The 25,186-nt window shown below is 45.4% G+C and overlaps 1 protein-coding gene across 2 annotated transcripts in view; it reads right to left on the reverse strand.

Moving 5' to 3' along the window:
- The window catches only part of TTC21B (tetratricopeptide repeat domain 21B), a 450,819-nt gene that overhangs the window by 152,440 nt on the left and 273,193 nt on the right, over positions 1-25,186 (reverse strand). For both annotated transcript variants that reach the window (XM_029605659.1, XM_029605657.1), the window contains exon 19: positions 16,750-16,856. In XM_029605659.1, the coding sequence (XP_029461519.1) occupies positions 16,750-16,856 (107 nt within the window). The remainder of the gene's footprint in view (positions 1-16,749; positions 16,857-25,186) is intronic.

The raw sequence follows: 25,186 nt of genomic DNA on the forward strand, positions 1-25,186 counted from the left end.
GTAATTTAATGTTGATTTGATACAGCCTATGAGAATTGATCTTACTTTTTAGTAAGTCAGTGTTTCCATCTTTTGGAAAATTTTCCTTTTCAAAGTTCCTTTTAGATGTTTCTGTTGCGGTCTCTGCCGCTTCCCCTTCGCTAGGTCTGAACAGTGCCTACCTCCGGCTGCTGGAAACGCCGCATTCCACGTGGCTGGGACTCCGGCGGCGCTGCCTGTTCCACGTGGCGGCCGCCATTGCTTGCCCGTCTCCCCGCTGCCGCGTGCGCGAGGACGCCCACTTTGTGCGCACAGCTCCCGGAAGTCTGGCCCCGCCTGTGCTGATGACGCCTCGCCCTAAGCCCGATATAACCGGCGTCCGGACTCCTTCTCCTTGCCTTGCAACGAGGTTCACTACTGCCTAGTAGTTCTGAGTTGCGCTTCGTCTGTTCCTCGTTCCTGACTTGACCTTTGGACTGCCTTTGACTTCGCTTCAGCTTGCCGCCTGCCTCTGACCTTGGTTCGTTCCCGACTTCGCTTCAGCCTGCCGCCTGCCTCTGACCTTGGTTCGTTCCCGACTTCGCTTCAGCCTGCCTCTGACCTTGGTTCGTCCCCGACTTTGCTTCAGCCTGCTACAGACACTAATCCAGTCTACAGCCTGCTTCAGTCCACAGCCTGCTACAGACTCCATTCCAGTCTTCAGCCTGCTTCAGTTCCAGCTTTCTACAGACTCTGCTTCAGTGTCCGGTTAGTTACAGTTCCCGCTGCCGCCCGCTGCCCTGTCATCAGCTGGCCCTTGGCCTGTACAGCCGGTCCACGGACTATCTTATACTTTTGGACTTCCTATACTACACTCCCGGCCTAGGCCTTTCCTGCCACTGGACATAGAGCCTACTCCCCAAATCCCAAGGTTCCGGGACCCTACGGACTCCTCCTGGGGGGCTCCTGGTTCCCGGGTGAACACCGCCAGCCTGTGGCTCCGCCTCCCGGCCTACCCTGTCATCCTAGGTGGGCTGGCCTAAAGGTCCACTACCTCGCCTGCAGTATCCGACTGCAACAGCTTCATTTGAGGAACTGATATTGCTGGAGGTTTTTAGGAAATTAATCACCCTGGATTTCAGCCAACAGTTTTTAAAATTTTGTGATCTTTTAATTTTCACCTGAAGTAGGTACTAGATGCCAAAATATGGCCATTTATTTATTTAACGGGGTTTTTTTTTATATATACCGACATTCGTTAACATCACATCGGTTTCCATGTAAGAAAAATGCAGCATAAAGGCTTTACAATAAAACTGATATTGAACAGAGACTTCAAGTTTAATATATTTCCTGTTGAACTGGTTCATATATGGTTCTTAGATTCAAGTATTTTCTTGTTGGTTTTAAGTCTTACATATTTATTCTTTTTTGGGAGAAATTGTTTTGTAAAGGTTTCTATAATTTTCTACTATCACTTGGGTCTGGTGTAAAGATTTGAATAGTATGCTATTAAGGACCATCATTTTTGGTTTTTTATTTTTCCCAGGAATTTATCAAGGTTTATTATGACAAAATAAAAAATGGGATAAAATCAGTGGGAAAAAAGTATTCATCATTTATCTAGGTGAACACTGGAGTTTATTTTGGACAGAAGCCAGGACAGGGGAAAACAAAGCATTAAGCAGATTGATTGTTTTAATAAACAAGGGATTGATATAATATACTACGTAAAACCTGCCACGGATTTTCTGCAGGTAATTACGCATGGTTTTCCATGCTAATCATTCGAACACATATAAATAAGGTATTTAGAGCAGAAAAAATGCACGCACATACCTGCACAATAACCTGTGGCAGGTTTTGTGCGAATGCATGCAATGGTATATAAAGGAGTTAATTATCTATTCATGGGCTATGTAGGGAACCATGCTAGCAGGTAGATAAGTTAGTGCAAGCTTTTTAGTACCTGGGTCAGGGGCAGGAGTTAAATAAAAGTGCTGTGGCTCCGGGAGGTGTCGGTGCTTGTCTCTAGCCCCCCAGAGATCGCCAGTCCATCCGAACTGGTTCCTGCTCTCTCCTGGCATGGCTGATCCATGCTGAGCGGCCCAAGGCACCCAGCAAGGAAAAGGCTGCACGGACACACAATCACACTACTGCCAGAAGGAGATTTTTAATAATGTGGGGCCGATCTAATCAGCCGAAGTTAGAAATACCTCGCAAATCTGCAAGAGTTTTCAATTGCATCTACTTTAGTGCAGGTTTTTCCTGTGGCTTTCTGTATCTGGGCTTTGATGCGAGTATTGAACTGTGTATATGGTCTTGCATGTATTTTTTGCGCATATTTAATTTGCATTTGTCCCCTTATTACATACCGCGGAGGTGTCTGCTTTTGCCAAACGTGCTAAAAAATATGTGCAGAAATTTTGCACTGATTTCAGCATGAGTTTTATTATATCAGCTCCCAAATCTAAACGAGCACTTATTTATTTGTAAGGAGGTCATACTGGGTCCTCCTACTGTCCCATTCCATCCTAACCCATCTATGTGACTTCCCCACAAATGATTCTTCTGATGATCCTGATCCCTTCTCCCTTTCCCAGCATTTCTTCTTTTTTCCCACTCTCCTTCCACTTTTTCATTGTCTTCCTTCTTTCCAAAAATCTCCTTCCTTCCCTTTCCTCCAAGAATCCCCCTAAACACCCCTTTCGCCTAAAAACCCCCCCACCCCAAAATCCCACTCCCCTCAAAAATCCCTCTCTCTCTCTGTCCCCCAAACAATCCCTTCTCTCGCCTTTCCTTTAAAGAATACCCCATCTCTCCTGTCCCCCCCCCAAAGAATCCCCTTCTCTCCACCTCCCAAGAATCCCCTTTCTTCCAAAGTATTCATCCTTACTGGCTATGGTGACTCCTGCACTACACTTCTGAGTCAGCATTGAACCAAAGAGGCAGGGATTCTGCCAGGTGGGGGGGGGGGGGGCGCTGCTGCTCATCAGTGCTTGGGTGAGTGACTGTGAAGCCATGATCTGGTCGATGCTTTGGGCCCTCTCCCAAAGCTAAACCAGTGGTCTAACCTTTCTCCCAATGGCAGCCACACTCTCCTAAACGTGCTGAGTTGCTGTGCAGCCTCAGTTCTGCATGACCTCATCTCTGTGCATCGGGAAAACTTTCACCTAAGCAGCCACTTCCTGGGCTCATGAAGCAAGACTCCTCTCAATGCATGGAGATGAGATCATCAGAACTGAGTTTGTGAAGTTCCTCTCAGCACATGGAGATGTTAGTAGAACTGAGCCTACAAGGCTCCTCTCAGTTCACGTAGGAGAGTGTGGCTGCTGCCAGGAGAAGGTCTGAGGCATATTTTCACTGCTTGGCAGAGGGGAGGGAGTAGGGAGGAGGGAGAGATGAATACAGCAGGTGTTCTGCCTGCACTAGTTTTGTGAAGGTTTGGAAATACTGCCTCTGAAAATGAAGGTCCTTATGTGTTATGTAGCCTATTGTTTTATCCTTCATATTTTTCCTGTTGCTTGCAACTTTTTCGCCACTCTCCTTTTTATGTCCTGAGAAAGAAATATGATTGAACTACATTTTTTTTTTTTTAATTTTTTATTTATGCAAAAATTTTTAACATACAGACAGAAATATCCACTTGCCGTTTGAAATAGGTACAGGTAAAATAATATATAATTGAGAAATATTGGTTTAAGCTGTTACATCTTTAAGAAATTATAATATAAGGTATTTCAATTAACTATATTTTCTCATTCAATAAGGAAACAATCCCTGTTATAAAGCAAAAAAGATCCAAGATAACATACAATTTGAGCAATATCAAACAAGTTACAACATTAGGAAATGTGTGGCGCTGTTTCTTCATTGCCAAGACTAGGAATCAGTGCAGGTAATCTGGCATCAAGAAATTTCCGTAACTCAATAGGTTCTAAGAACACAAACCTCTCTTGCTGGAATTTTACAACACATTTACTCAGATAGTATATTGTACACTGAGCCCCTAAAGTTTTCACTTCCTGGTTCATCTGAAGAAAACTTCTCCTACGGATTTGAGTATTTCTAGTTATATCTGGAAAGGTCCAGACCTTATGACCCAAGAACAACTTATCTTTATTCTTCAAAGACAACTTAAGTATCTTATCCCTCTCTACTCCATTCATAAATTTTACACATAATGTTCCTCGGCTTTCAACTTGCTCAGATATAGATTGTTCCAGAAAAGCTGTAATATTATTTATTTCATTTTGCTGTTGTATATTTTGCTGAATAACTTCGTTCTTCCTTTTTCCCAATGATACAAAAAAGATTTTCTCAATAGATGGTAATTCACCTACAGTTAACATTAAATTCTCCATCATAAATTTCTTATATTGCTCATATGGAGATATGAGCCTAACATTGGGAAAATTAAGAATTCTTAAGTTGTTATATCTATTTAGATTTTCTAACATTTCAATTTTTCTATTATTCACTAATTCACCCTGAATCAAACCTGTTTGGACCTTTTCAATTTGATTAAACCGATTTTCAAATCCTACGATTTTTTTCTTCATGTTGAGATATTACTGGTTCCACTTTTAATATCCGATTTTGTATGTCCACAACTGTATTATTCAAAGACAAAATAACTGATTTTAAATTGGTTAAAGTGGACCAAATATTTTCCAGAGTTATAGGCTGTGGCTGAGACACAATTGAGTTATTAAATAAACTCACTGTTCCTGGAGAGCAGGGTTCCTTCCTCACATCTGAGGCCTCTGTCCTCCCGTTGTGCCCCGATGGTGTAGATGTTAGGGGGAGTCCGTTCCTTCCATCGGAATTCCCCCTAATTTTTGGTCTCTCACCTTCTTTCTCCAAGTTTCCTCCGACAGGGACGACTTTCTCTGACAACTCAGGCCGGTTTCTGTCGCCCAAAACCGGAGACTGTGCGAGACTTGGTGGCAACGGAGCCTCTGGCTCTCCGGGGTTTAACAAGATATTTAAATCCAGCGGCGTTTGTGCTTGCTCTGCACTCACGCCAACGCCTGGAAGCACACCCGGAGTTATTGCACCACTTCGTGTAAAAAAGGTCCCAATGGAAAGCTGAGGTGGGACAGGAGTTGTTGGAGTCGGGGGTTCTCCTCTGACTCTTCCCTTCCTCTTTGTATGAGGCATTTAAAGGAAATTGTATTGGGATTCTTATTTACACTACAAAAAACCAAAACGCTATCTTGAAATCTCGTTGGCAGCCGCTGCGTTTCAGAGACTCCTCCGCCGCTACTTCGTCCTAGTCCGGACTAAGCCGGACCAAGCCGCGCGTGCCCCTTAGGCGCGTGCGGCTTTGGCGGCGCACTGGCGGCTAAGGCGCGCCGCAGTAGCGCCGATTATATGGGCGCAGGCCCCTCCCAGTGACGTCAAGGAAACCAGGAAACAAAGAAAATCAGCTGTAGTCTCTGGCACTAGGTAAAGTCTCCGATCCACAAACAACTGCGGCTAGCACCCCGCAGTAGCGCCGATTATATGGGTGCAGGCCCCTCCCAGTGACGTCGAGGAAACCAGGAAACGAAGAAAATCAGCTGTAGTCTCTGGCACCAGGTAAAGTCTCCGATCCACAAACAGCTGCCTGAACTACATATTCTAAATGGTGTGCTCTATAACCAGGCTTCTCATAGGGAGCCACCCTATGAAGAATGCCTTGAGATATTCGACTCTTTAGTTTACCCATTCCTTACATTAAACTGAAGTCTCCTAGAAAATGCCCAATATAGAATATGGTTTTTCTCCATGATATCCTTAACATCAGAATATGGATAATGATTTCTCCTAGTTCTCATCATGCATGTAAAAAAGCTAATTACTGATAACATCCAACATTCTAGGAAATGAGAAACTACTACTTACCTGATAATTTCCTTTTCTTTAGGACAGTCAGATGGAATCCAGAACAAGTGGGTTATGCACCTCTACCAGCAGATGGAGATGGCGCAAATTGACGTCATAGTATATATCTATATATATATCTATATATATATAGATATATATATATATATTGTGATGCAGTACGACCTGGCCCGGGGCAGAAACAGCTGAGACACAGCCGAGCAGAAGCTAGTGGTACCAAACTTAGCCACCGGAGGGCGCTGAGGAAGGTAGCAAAGACTACACTTCCCAGGTTCCCCGAACCAACACCTGACCCCTGGCTGGAGCCTGAGCAGGAACAGGTGGAGGAAATTGGGACTGATCCCTATGACTCAGCAGAATCTATGAAGGCTGAGGAAGAGGGCGTGCCCCCGTGGTGGACCTGGCCACAAAAGCCCGGCTCCTCGGAGTCTCTGGAGGAGGAGATGGAGGTAAGCTGGGGAGAGGAAAGCTCCAGCTGTTCCTCTATGGAGGTGGAATAACCAGGAGGTTGGGGGATGGTAAATCCTGTATTGCTGTATGGATGTATGAGACAGGCGGGAAGGGAATTGTGTTTTAAATGCTGTGTACCCTGGGGCTTGTAAGGACAACCCCGCATTAATATAAGGCTGCAGCCGCTGAGCTACAGCACCACATTAAACTCCTTATTGATTAAGATCCTTTTTCTGTGTACTGCTTGGGAGTGCCAGGACTGGGCCTGGCACTCTGACTAGAGGCTGTGAGGAGTCCATAGCAGCGCTATGCTTGAGCTGTGCAAGGGGACAAGACGTGTCATAGGAGCGAAGCCAGAGGCCTGAAGCCCAGCAAAGCCCCACAGCACGCTGAGGGGAGGGACCTGATCGTGACAATATATACACACCTCTGCAGTGACAGCCTGCCAGTATTCTCTTTGAAAGCAACTGTGGACAGACTAACAAATCTAGATAAACAACTATTCCAATAATCAGCCAACACTGAGCTCAGACAAGAATGTATTAACACTAGTCTAGGGACTGGACGAACACTTACCAGTAATTCCTGTAACACGTAGCCAAAGAGAAGGACCATAATACAACCATTCAGTAGCCAAGGGAGGGAAACTGGATTCATTTGACTGTCCTAAGAAAAGGAAATTATCAGCTAAGTAGTAATTTATCATTTCTTTGCGTCCAGTCAGATGAATTCAGAACAAGTGGGATGTACCCAAGCTATTTCCGAATAGGGCGGGAGGCTGCCCACAGTCCAGCCAAAATCACACGTGCAAAGGCTGTGTTATCCCGGGCTTCCACATCCAGACAATAATACCTAGAAAAAGTGTATAATGAAGACCAAGTCGCAGCTCGAGAAATGTCAATGGGAGACAGCAATTTCACTTCCGCCCCATGACACTGCCTGAGCCCTGGTGGAATGAGTCCTGACCTGACTAGGTAACGGCTTCCCAGCATCAGCATATTCAGCCATGACTACCTCCTTATTCCAGTGAGCTATAGTGGCCCGTGATGCCAGCTCTCCTTACCTAGTACAGCCATGAAGGACAAACAGGCGATCCGTCTTCCATAAAGGCTCAGTAATCTCTAGATACTGGACAATATGTCTCTTGACATCCAAGAGTCGTAACAGATGATACTCCTCTACATCTCTTTCTCTATCCAGCAATGGCAGGGAGATAGACTGATTCACGTGAAAGTCAGTGACCACCTTCGGTAGAAAAGAAGGAACAGTACCCAGCTGTACCGCCCCAGATTCACCCAGAGGAATGGCTCCCAGCAAGACAAGGCCTGCAGTTCGGAATCCCTACACGCAGAACAAATTGCCACAAGAAACACTGTTTCCAAGGTCAGTAACCGCAAGGCCAGGTTATGCATCAGTCTAAATGTAGGGCTTGCTAAAAAAATACAATATCAAATTAAGACTCCATTAGGGCACTGGAAACCGCAAAGGATGATGAAGATGTTTCACTCCTTTCAGGAAACGGGCCACATCAGGATGAGCCAACAAGGATCCACAGTTCACCTGACCTCTGAAACAGGTGACAGCCGCTACTTGTACCTATAAGAAATTAAATGCCAAGCCTTTATTCAAACCCTCCTGCAAAAATTCCAAAATGAGTGGGATCTTGACTGAACAATGAAGAGTACCTCAATGCTCACACCAGGCCACAAACACTCGCCACACCCACATATAGGCCAAGGAAGTGGAGAACTTTGTAGCTGTTAGCAAGGTGGAAATCACTGCCGCAGAGTATCCACATTTCAGAAAGCGAGCCCTTTCAAGGGCCACATCGTAAGACAAATTGAGTCGGATGTTCGTGAAGAATAGGACCCTACCACAACAGATCCCTGTGTGCCAGAAGCTGAAGGGGCGATTTTACCAGGATCTGCTGCAGATCTGCATACCACAATCTCTTGGGCCAGTCTGGAGCAACCAAGAGCACCATCCTTCTGTAGCGCTCAATCCTTCGGACTAATCTGCCAAACATGGGCCATGGAGGAAAGGCATAGCAACTTGTCTTCCAGTCACTCCTGCACTAAGCATCGATCCCTAATGGCTTTGGATTACTCCTGAGACTCAAGAATCATGGAACTTTTGCATTGCAAGTGGTTGCCAGCAGGTCTAGAAACAGGAGACCCCAGCGATCCAGAATCAGCTGAAACATCTCGTTTGATAGCGCCCATTCTCCTGTGTCCAGACTTTCCCTGCTGAGAAAGACTGCTCTTAAATGGTCTTTTCCTGCTATATGCGAGGCTGAGATCATCTGGAGATGTAGTTCGGCCCATTCCATAAGTTGATCTATCTCCTGCGACACTTGTTGGCTCTTGGTTCTTCCCTGCTAATTTATGTAAGCCACAGTCGTTGCACTGACTGACATTATCCGGACTGCTCAACCCTGTCTCCGAACTGCAAACATGCCAGCTGGACTGGCCTGGCTTCCAAACAATTGATGTTCCAGAGAAACTCTTCTGCATCCCAGTACCCTTGCACTGTCAGCTCTTGCCCATGGTATCATTTCCAGGATTGTCGCCATTAAACCAAGTATCTGCAGATACTTGGGCGCAGAGTGTTCATAAATAGATATAGCTGGGCCATCAATTTCTGAATATGAGCTTCCGGCAGGAAAAACCTGCCCTGCTTTAGGTCAAACTGAACCCCATGGTATTCCATCAACTGAGCAGGCTGAAGACTGCTCTTGGCCAGGTTTACCACGCAGCCGAGCTCTGTAACAGGGAGATCACTTTGCAGGTCACCAGGAGCTCTCTTCCAGTGACTTGGCTAGAATCAGCCAGTCATCCAAATATAGGTGTACTAGCATCCTGTCTTTTCTCAATTCTGCCGCAACCACCACCATTACTTTGGAAAAGGTCCTAGGAGCAGTGGCCAGACCAAAAGGTAGTGCCTGAAACTGATAATGGCATCCCAGAACTGAAAACCGCAAAACGTGTTGATGCTCTAGTTGAATGGGAATGTGAAGATTCGTTTCAGACAGGTCCAAAGTAGTCAGAAATTCCCCCAACTGCACGGTCATTATCACCGTGCGCAAGGTCTCCATGCAAAAATGCATCACCCGCAGATGATGGTTGACCCCTTTGAGATCCACGATGGGATGAAAGGATCCTTCTTTCTTGGGCACAATGAAATAAACTGAATATCACCTTGCATTTTCTTGAGATGTCGGTACCTGAATCACAGCCCTCAGACTGAGGAGCCTTGCCAATGTATCCTCCATTGTCTGTTTCTTCTGTGGGGAATGGCAGGGAGAGACCATAAACACATCCTGAGGAATACTGCGAAACTCCAGTACATATCCTTCTCATATCATCTCCAGGACCCATTGAACTGATGTGATCTCTACCCACCTCTGATAGAAGAGAGAGAGGCATCTCCCTATCTCCTGTGGTTGGCAAACCTTCACTGGGAGGATCCACTACCCGAGCCCGTGCACCTTCTGGGCTGTCCAAAAAGACTGAGACCTAAAAAAAGGTCAAGTCTTCTGAAAGTTCACTCTTCTATAGGGTTGAAAACACTTGGATCCCCTAACTTGACCTCTCATGCTAAAGGAACATGATGCCTGCTTCTTATCCTCCAGTAATAGAGGAACTGGTGATTTGCCTCACTTACTGGCCAGTTTCTCCAACTTGCTCCCAAACAAGATCGAGCTATTAAAGCACAATTTTATGAGGTTAGCCTTGGATGTCGTATCGGTTATCGAATTTCTCAGCCATAATTGATGCCTGGCTACCCCTCTGGCTGAAATGCAGACCAAATCACAGCCTGAATCTATCAAGAAGGCGTCCGCTGGCTCCATAACTGCCCTGGAATTTACCCCAGAGTCATCAACCTCTTGAGAGAGAAGTAAACAAGAGCAAGCTATCAGGGAACAAGAAGCTATTTGCAAAGTCATTGCCACTGCTTCAAATGCCTGCTTATGGATAGTTTCAATCCTTTTATTGTGTACATGCTTCAAGGCCACTTTTCCCTCTACGGGGATAGTTGTCCGCTTGGAGACTGCACATACAAGTGCATCCATCTTCAGAAAACGTAAACACTTTCTCACCACCGGATCCAGAGGGTACAGCCCTTCCAAAACCTGACCTCCTTTGAAATTAGCCTCTGGGGCGCCCACTCAAGATCAATCAATTCTTGAATGGCCTCCATCACAGGGAAAAAAAACAAGAGGCTTTACACAGAGAAACCAACATGGGATTTTTCTTTGGCTCAGACATGGAATCTGCCCCAGGTACTTCTAGCAAGTTCAAGGTCTGGGAAATCAGGGCCAGCAGGTCATCTCTATGGAAGAACCGTAGCATAGTCCTAATATGGTTCTAATCCTGGAGGAATTTCACTATCCAGGAGAGTCAGTTTCGGCATCATCATTCGTGCCATCTGAATCTCTATCAGGCACTCCTGCTGCCACAGGGGTACTCCGGCACTTAACAGTAGGTCTAGGCAAGGTCTGCACTTGCGACTCTGCCCTGGAAGAACTGGGCAGGGTTGAGGACTGCGCCTGAAGAAAGGATTGCAATCCCTGAAAAAATTATATCCATGAAAATGTAGATGTATGCAGACCAGGAGGTACCTGAGTTGTACTTATTGAGTTGCCTTCCCCTGCTGAAGAATCAATTAGGGGAGTTCCAAAATCAGGCACCCCACCTGTAACATCCTTACCCAGACCTACATCTGGCTGGGAAGAACCAGGCTAGTGAAATCAGAGAAAGATAATTCTCCCTGAGCCTCCAAACAGTGCTGGCAAAAGTCAGCAGGCACTCCTTGTTGAGATGCCTGAATATGACAGGCAGTGCAAAGAGAAAGGCACTTAGGTTTCTTAAATATAAGTGCCATTAGACTGGCAGCACATTAATCAGCAGCTGGAGGCGTGTGCCTAGCTTTTATTTTTTTAAGGCATCCAAAAATTAGGTGTCCAACACCTAGGTGTCTCTATGCCTAGTCGTCCCTAGGATAGGCACCATAAAAAAATTAAGTGCACAGCAATACTCAACTTGTGTGCACAGGTAAGTGGACAGCCAAATAATGTGCCACTTAGCTTGGGTGCACAGACTAATAGGCCTCCCTAAGTGTCCAAAAACTGGATGCACAACTTGGACTCAAAGCTAGACGCACACACCGAACGTACAATCTGGGAAAGGCAGCCTAAAGAAAATGCGCAAAAACACCATTGAGGCCCACCACGCAATGTGCAGCAAAAAAGCCTCAAAGTGGGGCCTAGTCTACAGAGGCTACTCAACCCCCCCAGGCTAACCCACATTCCTTTGACTTCCCATGGAGTGGGATGACCATCGGAATGGCGTGCCAAGCACAGAGACCGGGGAAAGGAGTAAGCCCTATAGGAAAAAACCCTCCTTATCTTTCTCTGTATTTTCTATATTTTATCTTTTTTTTTTTTAAACTTACCTGAGCTCAGCCTTACCTGGCTGAATATAGAGATGGTCTCCAGCTGCGGGGGGAGAGGGCATATGCCATCACTGCCATGCTCGGCTTTCTGCACCCTCTGCCTTTCAGCTGCTTAACAGCTAAGTCCTCGCCAGCTGAAAAACCAGCTACCGGACCAAGGCACTCATCTGAGGGACCACGGAAATCACCTTAGGAATTCTCAACTGGGGAAGGAACCTATTGGTATCACCACAGGAGAGCATTGCAAATTATTTTTTGTATTTCTCATTTTTCAAACTGAAGCAATTCCCAGTAGGGACATGCACGTCCACCATCTGCTGGAGATGGAGAATACTGGCAAGCTGATGTCACTGCAGGGGTATATATACTGTGATGTCAGTTTGCTCTGTCTCCATCTGCTGGTAGAGGTGCATAACCCACTTGTTCTGGATTCATCTGACTGGACGCTAAGAGACAAACATTAGCGGGGTCAATGACAATTTGCCTTCTATTTACACACAGCAGCCCTTTTAATTAGGTTCTTCTCTTGAAATTATAAGCCAAGTAAAAGCACAAGTTGCTCTCGATACCAGGCTTTTGCAAGAAAATTTGCCAGCCTAGACTTCTTTTGAATTTGGTATCTTCCCCAACCACTGCTTCTACTGCTACTCTCTGCTTTGAACTACTGCCTCCGATGCCGCTTTCTGCATGTTCACCTTATCAAACAGGAACACCCTCTTTGTGGGAACTGTCACTGTGGTGGCCTCATTTCCTTCAGTGCTTAAACAGAGCATGTTGTGGTTGCTACTGTCAGCATTTTGTATTGACAGTTGTAGGGACAAGGGGTCTCCCTCTGTATTGGAGGAGAGGGAAAGCACAAAGAGTGGGGGATAGAGTGGAGGTTTACAGAGAGCAAACTGAAACTGTAAAGGATGAAAGGTAGAGACACAGAGGAGTAATGGCAGCAGTGGAAATCTATGAAAACATTATTTGCTGACCTTCACAGCTGCCTATGCTGCCTAATAAGTCAATACCAGCTTTATCTGCTTATCAAATATACAAATTACAAAAACAGTTATCTAATAATAAGATAAAATAAATCATGCGCATACGCTCATAAATTTCAGTCAAATGAAAGTTAAAAGACCTTTAAATCAGGCATTGTGAAGATCCCATCTCCCACTAAGGCCACTCTTTAGCTGTTTCTACTATATACATACTTTGAAAGTATACACAGAGGCAAGATACTACAAGGACCATTAGATGACCAAGGGGCTAAAGGGGCTCTTAGGGAAGGTAAGGCCATTGCAGAAAGACTAAATTAATTCTTTGCTTCTGTGTTTACCAATGAGGATGTTGGGGTGATAGCAAATGTTGCTTACCTGTAACAGGTGTTCTCACAGGACAGCAGGATGTTAGTCCTCACATATGGGTGACATCACAAGATGGAGCCCTGTACGGAAAACTTTTCTGTCAAAGTTTCTATAAAGCTTTGACTGACACTGGCATACTGAGTATTTAAATCACAAGTGGATTGTGATAAATTGCAGGAGGACTTTACGAGACTGGAAGATTTGGCAGCCAAATGGCAGATGAAATTTAACGTGGATAAGTGTAAGGCGATGCAAATAGGGAAAAATAACCCATGTTGTAGTAACACGATGTTAGGTTCCATATTAGGAGCTAACACTCAGGAAAAATATAGGCGTCATAGTGGATAATACATTTAAATCGTTGGCTCTGTGTGCTGCGGCAGTCATAGAAGCAATGTTAGGAATTATTGAGAAGGGAATGGTGAATAAAACAGAAAATGTCATAATGCCACTGTATTGCTCCATGGTGAAAGCGCACCTTGAGTATTGTGTACAATTCTGGTTGCCGCATCTCAAAAAAGATATAGTTGCACTGGAGAAGGTACAGAGAAGTGCGACCAAAATGATAAAGGGGATAGAATGGCTCCCCTATGAGGAAAGCTTAAAGAGATTAGGGCTGTTCAGCGTGGACAAGAGTCAGTTAAGGGGGGATATGCTAGAGGTCTATAAAATCATGAAAGGTCTAGAATTTAGTATAAGGTGCATAAGTCACTAAGGCCTGGAACTTGCTGACCCTGCATGCTGAAGTGACCGCCACCAAAAATATGACCTTCCAGGTCAGGTACTTCAGGTCATAGGTATGTAGTAGCTCAAAAGGAGATTTCATCAGCTGAGCTAACGCCACGTCGAGGTCCCAAGATACAGCGGGAGGCCTTAGGAAAGGCTTCAAATAAAGGAAGCCCCACATGAAACATAAAACTATAGGCTGTACAGAGATGGGCATACCATCTATACCTTGGTGGTATGCAGCAACTGTACTAAGATGAACTCTGAGTTGGTTTTTAAGCCAACTTCTGATAGGTGTAGAAGGTAATCAAGCAGTTTTTGTGTGGGGCAGGAGAATGGATCTAGGGCCATTAGCCCACACCACACAGAAAACCTCCTTCACTTCAGTCCATAGGACTTTCTAGTGGAAGGCTTTCTAGAAGCCACCAGGACTCGAGACACTCTGAAAGATCAGGTTGAGATGCCACAGCCTTAGTCTTGCGTGATGAGATCTGGTGAAGTCCTAAGACTGATCAGTCTCTGGATGGACAACTCCCGAAGCAGTAGAAACCAGACTCATCTCGGTCAGTGACGGGTTGAGAATCATAGTCCCTTTATCCTCGCGAAGCTTCCAGAGAGTCTTTGTCACTAAGGGAATCACAGGATATGCATACAGAAGACCTTTGCTCCAATGACAGGTAAGGGTGTCCAAGGTTGGTTTGGAGCAGAATCGAGGCAAGGTGTAAGGTGATGCAAACACATCTACATCAGGATTGTAGATGTGTTCGCATGTGAAATATCGGGATGTGTAGATGTGTTCAAAGGTGAAATATTTGATTCACCATCCCCTGGTCCAGGGACTATTCATGGGGTCTGAAGGCTTGACTCAGCCTGTCCGCTACCTCATTCTCTGTCCCAGCCAGGTACATGGCCTTGAGCACCATCCCGTGGGATAGGACCCACTACCAAATCTGGACTGCTTCCTGACATAGGAGCTACCATCCTGTGCCTTCCTGCTTGTTGACATACCACATGGCTATCTGGTTGTTGGTCTGGATCAGAATAACACTGTTGGACAGCCGATCTCTGAAAGCCCATAGCGTGTACCTGATCGTATGAAGTTCCAGGAAGCTGATTTGACAAGGACATTCCTGAGCAGGGCAAAGACCCTGGGTGCCGAGCCCATCCACATGAGCTCTCCACCCAAGGGTAGATGCATCCATGGTTAGGACAATTTGAGTGGGGAGACTCAGAAATAAGATCTCCTGTTCCAGGCTGGAAATGAGACCGGGAGAAACGGAGTGACTCGGATGCAATCCTGGAGGCTCTGAGTGTCCTAGTCCATTGCGACTCAGGGTCCATTGGGCTCTGTGCACGTGTAAATGTGCCAAGGGAGTACCAGTCTTCCAATTTTTCCTCTAAAACATCCCCATTTTAACAAAGTCTGTATTTTTGAAATTCAAAATTCAGGTCTTCATGTGACCACTCTGTATCTCATTTGTGATTATCAAACCATACTGTCTGATGATCACTAGTGCTCAGGTGGTCACCTACATGGACATTAGAGACATTATCCCCATTTGTGAGGGACTAGGTCGAGTATCACACCCTCCCTTGGAGGTTTCATTACCATTTGCTTGAGCAGAGCTCCCTGAAAGTCATCCACTATCTCTCTACTTCTTGTAGATTCCACTGAAGAGATACTCCAATCTACATCTGGCAGATTAAAATCTCCAATGAGTAACACTTCTCCTTTCCCACCTTATGGATGTTTTTGACCAGAACTCTGTCCAGCTCTTCTGTCTGAATTGGAGGCCTGTAGACTACATTGATGTAAATGGAAGCACCATCTTCTTTAGGACAGCCCATAATGCTTCTTCCCTATCCCATGTCTCTTGCATTTCAGTTGCTTGGATATTGTTTTTGACATAAAGAGCTACTCCTCCTCCTTCCAGTCTTCTCCGTCCTTCCTATCCCAGTCATGAGACTCAGTGAACTCTATCTCCATAACATCAATGATGTCCAAGTCCACCTCCACCATTAAGCCCTGCAGGTCTGGAATTTTATTGCCCACACTACAAGCATTTGTGGTCATAAATCTCCAACCTTTCTCCCTTGATTTGCTGCTTTTCCTAGTCACCTTTTCTGCTTTCTTGAATGGATTGATTTTATTTTCTCCTCCCACTTCCTGTATTGCTTGTAGGTGATATGCCAATTTCACTGGCCACCTCCTGCCACCCTCACCCTCTAGTTTAAATACCTGATAATGTAAGATCTGAATTTCTTGCTTAGCATCCTCTTTCCTGCCATGGACAAATGTAGACCATCCTTACTATATAATCTTTTACTACTCCATTCACAGCCCCAGCCTCCAATATATCCAAAACCACTTTTTTTACAGTATTTTTTGAGCCACAAATTGATGTTTTCTATATAGCTGAGCCTTTCCTTCCACTTTTCATGAATAGGTAATACTTCCAGAAAGGCAATGGTCTTTGCCATGAGTCTAATCTTCTTCCCTAGATTTTGGAAATTCTTCTGAGGTTCAAGGATACCATTTCTAGCAAGATCACTGATCCCCACAAAGGATGAATATTCTGTCTACAGATCCTTGATATAGTTAGTTTTAACAATATTTAGGGGAATGAGCTGCTGCTGCAACCTTTCTACAATATATTTGGCTGTTTGTTTTTATTCTAGAGATTTGAATGAACCCTATTATAATTAACATTCTCAAATGCAATGGTAAAAAGTGATTGTAGAGGTAAGTATACTACACTAGTTTTATATGCAGGAAATACAAATTAATATATAACATCTATGAAAGTTATCATGTAAACTAAAGAAACTTTGAGTTGCAAAACATGTTGCTATCTTTTAAAAATCTATGGATAGGCAGACATGAGAATGAAAATTTAACACATTTTACATTTCTACTTACCCGCTGCAGTGAAACTATAGCATCATCTATCCTTTCCATTTTACTATAAATTTTTGCCAAAAGTACTTGATAACGCCCATCATCAATCAGAGCGGTTAGTTCATTTACTACAAAAGAAAATAATATTATGAGAAGGCATATACAGTATCTGGTGATTTAGCAAATGTTGCTTACCTGATGTAACAGGTGTTCTCACAGGACAGCAGGATGTTAGTCCTCACAAATGGGTGACATCGAGGATGGAGCCCACCACGGAAAACTTCTGTCAAAGTTTAAACAGAACTTTGACTGGCCCCTACTGGGCATGCCCAGCAAGGCACTGACCCTGCAGCCAGCAGGGGTCTCCCTTCAGTCTGATTTTCAAAGCTACAGGCAGTGCCTAGAAAGTAAAAACAAAACAAACCCAACACCGCGGGGGTGGCGGGCGGGTTTCGTGAGGACTAACATCCTGCTGTCCTGTGAGAACACCTGTTACATCAGGTAAGCAACATTTGCTTTCTCACAGGACAAGCAGGATGGTTGTCCTCACAAATGGGTGAGTACCGAGCTGAGGATGTCCTGACTTGCACCAAATACACCCAACGACGTGCAACAGGCACTACAACTGGGGTGGAATTTGGTAAAGGGCATCCGCACCCTACCGGGAAGGTGGAAGGGTGTTGGTACATCACGTTGGAAAAAGGTTACGCAAGACAGATTGGCCGAAGATGGAGTCCTGTCTTCCAGCTTTGTCCAAACAATAGTGGGCTGCAAAGGTATGGAGAGAACTCCAGGTTGCAGCCCTGCAGATGTCAGGAAGCGGCACCGATCGAAGGTGTGCCACTGACGTCGCCATGGCCCTCACAGAGTGTGCTTTCACACGGTCTTGAAAGGGAATGCCAGCTTGCTGATAGCAAAAAGAAATGCAGTCCGCCAACCAGGAGGAAAGAGCCTGCTTACCCACAGGATGTCCTAACTTGTTAGGATGAAAAGAGACAAATAATTGAGTGCTCTTCCTGTGAGCAACTGTACGGTCTAGATAAAAAGCTAGAGCTCGTTTGCAGTCTAGGGTATGCAGAGTCTGTTCCCCGGAGTTGGAGTGGGGCCTGGGAAAAAAGATAGGTAGCATGATGGATTGATTAATATGAAACTCAGAAACTACCTTAGGTAAAAATTTAGGGTGAGTGCGGAGTACCGCCCGGTCCTGCAGGAGCTTAGTGTAAGGCGGATAGGTAACTAGGGCCTGCAATTCACTAACCCTGCGAGCTGAAGTGATAGCCAAAAGGAATAACACTTTCCATGTGAGATACTTTAACTCACAGGAGTGCAGAGGTTCGAAAGGAGGTTTCATTAGACGACCAAGAACCAGGTTAAGGTCCCAAGATGGGGCCGGAGGACGTAAGGGTGGCTTCAGATGGAGCAAGCCTTTAAGAAAACGGGTTACTAGGGGTTGTACTGAAATAGGGACACACTGTACACCTTTATGGAAGGCGGCTACCGCACTGACATGCATTCTGATAGAAGAGGTTTTAAGACCTGATTCAGAGAGATGCCATAAATAGTCCAAGAATTTGGAGATTGGACAGGAAAGGGGATCAAGGGACTGAGAAGTGCACCATGATGTGTACCTTTTCCATTTGTATGAGTAAGACTTTCTTGTGGAAGGCTTTCGTGAAGCTATCAGGACCCGAGAAACGGAATCTGAAAGGTTGAAAGGCTGAAGGACTAACCTTTCAACATCCATGCCGTCAGGGACAAGGCTTGGAGGTTGGGATGGAGGAGGCATCCGTCGTTTTGAGTGAGCAGATGCGGGTCCTTTCCCAGAGGAATGTGCCTGCGGATGGAGAGATCCTGGAGTATTGGAAACCATACTTGGCGTGGCCAGTAAGGTGCTATCAGGATCATGGTTCCCCCGTCCTGGCGTAGCTTCACGAGAGTCTTTGACACAAGAGGAAGTGGAGGGAATGCATAGAGCAGACCGGTTGTCCACTTGAGGGAGAATGCATCCCTCGGCCGAGAGTGCTGGCTCCGAATGAGAGAGCAGTAATCGTCCACTTTGTGGTTCTGAGGGGACGCAAAGAGGTCTATGCGGGGAGAACCCCACTTGTGAAACAGAGAGGTCGCTACCAGAGGATCGAGTGACCACTCGTGCGGTTGGAAGACACGGCTCAGCTGGTCTGCCAATACATTGTCTACTCCCGGCAGGTAAGTGGCCCTGAGGTACATGGAGTGGGAGAGGGCTTCCGCCCAGATCTGCGCAGCTTCCTGACACAGAAGGAAGGAGCCTGTGCCTCCCTGCTTGTTTATGTACCACATGGCCACTTGGTTGTCCGTCTGGATTAAGATTATCTGATGGAATAGATGATCTTTGAAAGTTCGGAGTGCATAGCGGATTGCGCGAAGTTCCAGGAAATTGATCTGGTGTTCGGCTTCCTCGTTGGACCATAACCCTTGGGTTTGAAAGTCGTCCACATGGGCTCCCCAACCGATGTGAGAAGCGTCGGTGGTTAGGATTACTTGCGGATCCGGTGGAAGAAAGGGTAAGCCCTGAAGGAGGTTGACCTGAGTCGTCCACCAGGTTAAGGATAGGCGCAGCGCTTGTGTGACTGTGACTATGGAGGACAGAGGCTGAAAAGCTTGAATCCATTGGTGTCGTAGAGTCCATTGTGTTACTCTCATGGCTAGTCGGGTCATGGGAGTGACTTGAACCGAGGATGCCATGTGTCCTAGGAGAATGAGGAACTGGCGAGCCGTGGCAGTGTTCTGAGACTGGAGCTGGCGAGCCAGGGATATTAGGGTGTGGACCCTCTGAAGAGGAAGGTAAGCCTTTGCCTGCAAGGTGTCCAAGTCTGCTCCAATGAAGGATAAGGTTTGAGACGGGACTAAGCAAGATTTCTCGTAATTGACGAGAAACCCTAAGGAAAGGAGTGTTTGAATTGTCAATTTTAGGGAGGATTGAGCTATCTGTTGGGTGGAGGCCCTGATTAGCCAATCGTCCAGGTATGGGTAGACGTGGACACCTTCCTTCCTGAGGAATGCTGCTACCACTACGAGACATTTGGTAAAGACTCGTGGGGCAGAAGCTAGACCGAAAGGGAGGACACGGTATTGATAATGGTCGTGGCCAACTAGAAACCGCAGATATTTGCGATGGGATTGTGTGATCGCAATGTGGGTATAAGCGTCCTTGAGGTCGAGAGAGCACAGCCAATCCCCTCTTTGTAGCAGAGGGAGCAGCGCACCTAGGGTTACCATTTTGAACTTCTCTTTTTGAAGGTATTTGTTGAGGGCTCGAAGGTCCAAAATGGGACGTAGTCCCCCCGATTTCTTTGGTATTAGGAAGTATCTGGAATAGAATTCCTTGCCTCGTTGAGAGGGAGGAACGGGTTCTATAGCATTTGATTGCAGAAGAAGAGATACTTCCTGTTGTAATTGAGCCAAATGGGTGGATAGACTCCACGCTTGAAGAGGCGGGGAGTCTGCCGGAAGAGTTATGAAGTTGAGGTGGTAACCCTGTGCGATAATTGTTAGCACCCACTGATCTGAGGTGATCTGCAACCATGGTTGTAGAAAATGGTACAGTCGACCTCCTACAGGGATGTCCGGAAGAGGGGTTTGGCATGTGTTCCCTACAGGGGAGTCAAAGGCCAGCCGCAGGCCCAGGAGGAGGGGCTACAGTAGGCCTTTGTTTCCTAGGCTGACGCGGCTGAGGCCTAGTAGAGGATCGAGCTGGACGAGGCCTGGCCGATGGAGGGTAATAACGGCGTGGTCGAAAGAATGACTTCTTAGAGTCTTTCTTTTGCGGTTGCTTGGAGGTCAGCTCAGGTGGGACAGATGAGAGTTGTTTCAACGTCTCATGGTGGTCTTTCAACTCCGCCACAATCTGCTGAATTTGCTCTCCAAACAAATTATCGCCTAAGCAGGGTAAATCAGCAAGACGATCCTGAACCTCTGGGCGAAGGTTGGATGATTTTAACCAAGCCCAACGTCTGGCTGAGATGGCTGTGGCTGAAACTTTTGTGGAAGCATCGAATATGTCGTAGGCAGTCCTAATCTCGTGCTTCCCTGCCTCAAATCCCTTGTGAAGAAGGGCTTGAAGCTGCGGTTGGTATTGGTCTGGTAACGTGTCAGCATAGTCTTGCATCTGCTTAAGGATGGCTCTGTTGTACTGAGTCATATAAAGTTGATATGAAGCTATGCGTGAAATCAACATAGCTCCATGATAGACTTTCCGTCCAACACTATCTAGGAACTTGTTGTCCCTGGTAGGCGGGGTAGAAGAGTGTGGCTTAAGACGCTTGGCCTTCTTCTGCGCGGACTCAACCACAACAGAGCGATGATCCAGTTGAGGTTTTTGGAAACCTGGTGCTGACTGGACAAGGTAGGTGGAGTCAGCTTTTTTGTTAACTGGGGACACTGATGAAGGAGATTCCCAGTTTTTCTTGAGCAGATCCAAAAACACCTGGTGTATAGGGATGGAAGCGATGATTTTTGGAGCATCCAGAAATTGAAGGAGTTCCATCATCTGGTGTCTGTCATCAGCTTCAGATTGTAGTTGAAAAGGTACAACTTCTGACATTTCTTTCACAAAATTAATGAAAGATAGATCCTCAGGAGGAGATCTTTTTCTACTCTCTGTAGGAGATGGAGGCGAAGGCAAATCCGTGTCAGAAGATGTATCATCATCATCACCCCAGGTATCGTAGGGATCAAGTGGGGTTTGTAACCCTGATGGACCTGGCTGAGGCTCTAAAGGCATCGATGGAAACCGAGGTGGAATCAGTGCCGTAGGTGGAACCAGAAATGGCATCGATGGCTTCGGTGCTGTCGATGGAATCGGTGCCTGGCGTGGAATGGATGGAACCGAAGGATATATCGGTGGAGATATACCAGAAGGCACCGATGGAACCACCCCGGAAGGGGGAATCCGGAACGGTGTTTCTCCTGCCGATGAAAATCCAGTCGGAGACGGTGGTGTTGTCGATGGCACTGGAATCACCGATGGAAGGGCCGTCATGAGCGCCTCCATGCGGCTCAGTAGCGGTGCTAGCGCTTGTATCAACGGCTCGGTGGTCGGTTCCCTCCTCGGTGGCGAAGCCGGTGCCGGTGTCGGTGCCGGAGGCGGCACTGGAACCGGTGCCGGAGACGGTGCCGATGGAGGTTGCAATTTCTTCATCGCTTTCTCGATGGCCTCCTGGACCAGCCGGTCCAGTTCTGCCCGGAGACCAGGGGTAACCATACCCGGCTCGACGGGAGAGGGAGGCTGAGGCAGGGCCGGAGGGACCACCGTAACCGGTGGGATCACGGCCCCCGCACCCCGGGAGGGTGAGGGTTTCCTCGATGCCTGCGAACGAGACGTGGAGGGTGTCCGGTCTGTTCGCGGCTTCTTTGTCGGTGGCTCGGCTTGAGCAGAGGTCGATGGCTGTGGATCCTCGACAGGCCGAGATTTGTGCCGTCGATAGCGGTGCTTTTCCTTCCGATCCCCTCGCCCATCCGGGGAAGGGACGGGAGTCGACGGCCGAGAAGCGATCGATGGCGGACGGTCACCGGAGGGTTGACGATGATGGTACAACTTCGACGGTGCCGGTTCCGATGACGTCGATGCTATCGATGGCGTTGGGGTGGGTGCATGGAAGAGGAGCCCCATCTTCTCCATCCTGGCTTTGCGACCCTTGGGTGTCATTAAGGCACATTTGGTGCAAGTCAGGACATCATGCTCACTACCCAAACACATCACACAAACCCTGTGGGGGTCTGTGATGGACATAGTCCGGGTACAATCCGGACAACGGCGGAACCCCGTTGCCATGGCCTGAAGCCAAAATTTAGGCTGGGGATCGGTAAGTGCCAACAGGCCTCAAGGGCCAAATTCGACGGTAGTCGATGGAAAAAGGCAAAAAACTTACCGGGTTCCGTAAGATGACTAAAAATTTGTCGAAGGGAGACCCCTGAGGGGCAAATTTTCTTAGGAAATTAATTTCCAAATTCCTGTCAGGAACGTGGTTAGAGAGCTCCTTTCACCGCGTGGCAACTGCTGCGCGGAAAAAAGAAGACTGAAGGGAGACCCCTGCTGGCTGCAGGGTCAGTGCCTTGCTGGGCATGCCCAGTAGGGGCCAGTCAAAGTTCTGTTTAAACTTTGACAGAAGTTTTCCGTGGTGGGCTCCATCCTCGATGTCACCCATTTGTGAGGACAACCATCCTGCTTGTCCTGTGAGAAAGACTGTAACTATCATTCACTGTTCTAAGTTTATATAGTAAGGAATAATGCACCATGAATTAAAAATTGTAGATTGAAGTTATTTGGAACAATGCCACAAATTTACAAAGAACTGTTATCACATTTGTTCAGGGTGAATCTGTCGTCATTAATGTTAATATATAGTGGCTGGCTCCAATGTGGGTGAGTTAATTTGTCAAAGTTTCACACAATACTGCATCCAGAGGTTAAAGAAAATTGCAGGGGAGCAGTAAACTCATACTCATGATCATCTCTAAATATATTTCATGTTGGTCCAATGAAAGGTATTACAGTCTATAAAGAACTGGAGAATTTGAAGAATAGGAGGGGGTCAGAACAAAAATATTTTATAATTATAATAAACATTTTGCTCAATGAGGGTAATTTAGAACATCATGCACAATAATAAAGTCTGCATGTACTTGCTATATGTAGACTTTATTGCTAATTTTCAAAGTGATTTATGCACATAAAATAGCTTTCAAAATACTGGGATAAATTTCCCTAGTATATGCACAAGCTACACACAGGAAGATACACCTGTTCCTAGTAGTACATCAACACCTATGCACAGACTTTTGAAAATCCAAAACTTCTGTGCTAAGTTTTATCCCCGCCCCAACTCCCCTCACCAGACTACCTCCTAAGCGCATGCACAGAAATATGAACATAACTGGATGGCACACACATGTGTAAACGCATACGCACTAGAGCTAGTTTCAAAGAGCCATTTATGCACATGCAACCAGGTTTTACACACATAAATGACCTTGAAAATTACTCCCAATGAGGGTAATTTCCAAAGGCATGTCCATTGGTAAAACAGTACTTTACCTGCAGAAACGGCATGTTATTAAATTGCTCGCCTGATATATGGGTAAACTTATATGCGTATGTTCTGTATAAGTATAAATTTACTTGGACTGAAGGAGGTGATCCCAGGGTAGAGTTGAAGAAAGGTTTAGACTTATGCGCATATTTACATCTATATTTCCAAAAATATAGATGTAAATCTCCTCGAAAACATCTTGCACACAAACTAGCAGGCATAACTGAGTGCAAGTTTTTTGGGTGGGATAACTTTCAAAGTAAACATGCATGCATAAGTTAGCTTTTTTTCTTTTTTTCAATTCTTATTTTTCAGATTAATACAGACAGAAAAATTTTATATCACCTCTAAGCTATAACAACAAAAAATCTATTCTCACATTTCAGGCAAGAGAAAGGAAAGAGTGACAGAAAACACTTTTCTGCTAGTGATGCATAAAGAAACCAAAAGGACCTCTGGATTAACTGGAACATTTCTAAACAAGAAGAAAATAATTATAAAGTAAACAATGGAGATTATATCAGCATATTTTATCTTAATGCACCTGTCCAGGTTAGGTGGTGCTTGTTTCATCTTTACATTTATCCAAAAAACTTCTAAGTTGTAATGGTTCATAGAAAATATAGTTTTTCCCTTTATATTGTATCATACATTTACATGGGTACCTAACATTTATATGAGCACCTAGTGCTCTTGCTTCTTGGCACATTGCAACAAAAGATTTTCTACGGGTTTGTGTGTCTCTCATAATATCTGGATATATTCATATTTTTTTCCCGTAAAACAACTTATTACGGTTTTTAAGGAACAACCTTAATACTAGATCCCTATCAAAGGGATAGGAAAAAGATACCAATAAAATTCCCCAGTATTCTATTTGTTCAACAGATGGGGCTTCTAAAAAAGCCGTCAAATCTGTTTCAAGATTTACATTAGGAAATCGTGTTCCAGTATTATCAACTACTTTTATATTGGTGCATAATAGATCTTAGATACTAAAGGTAATGAATCAGAGGGCATTAGAAGGACATCTGTAAGATATTTTTTAAATTGTTCTTTAGAAGACATTAATTTGGAAAATTTAATATCCTTAAATTTAGATAACGCATCTTATTCTCAATATCTTCTATCCTCCTTCTCATCATATTGTCTGATTGAATCAAATTAGTTTGAACTTCTTGCACTCCCATTATTTTTTCAGATATATCCTTAATACTGCTATCATGGTTATGTACCTTGGTCTCCATGTGCTTTATGATATTCTGAGATGTATTTATTAAACTAGCTAGTGATGATATAGAGTTTTCTAATTTTGTTATCGCATTCCATATGGAATCAAGCGTAACTACATTTGGTTTTTTAAATTTATGTAGGATGAAGCCAACACCCCT

Source organism: Rhinatrema bivittatum, chromosome 6 (assembly GCF_901001135.1).
Source record: "Rhinatrema bivittatum chromosome 6, aRhiBiv1.1, whole genome shotgun sequence".
Lineage (NCBI taxonomy): Eukaryota > Metazoa > Chordata > Amphibia > Gymnophiona > Rhinatrematidae > Rhinatrema > Rhinatrema bivittatum.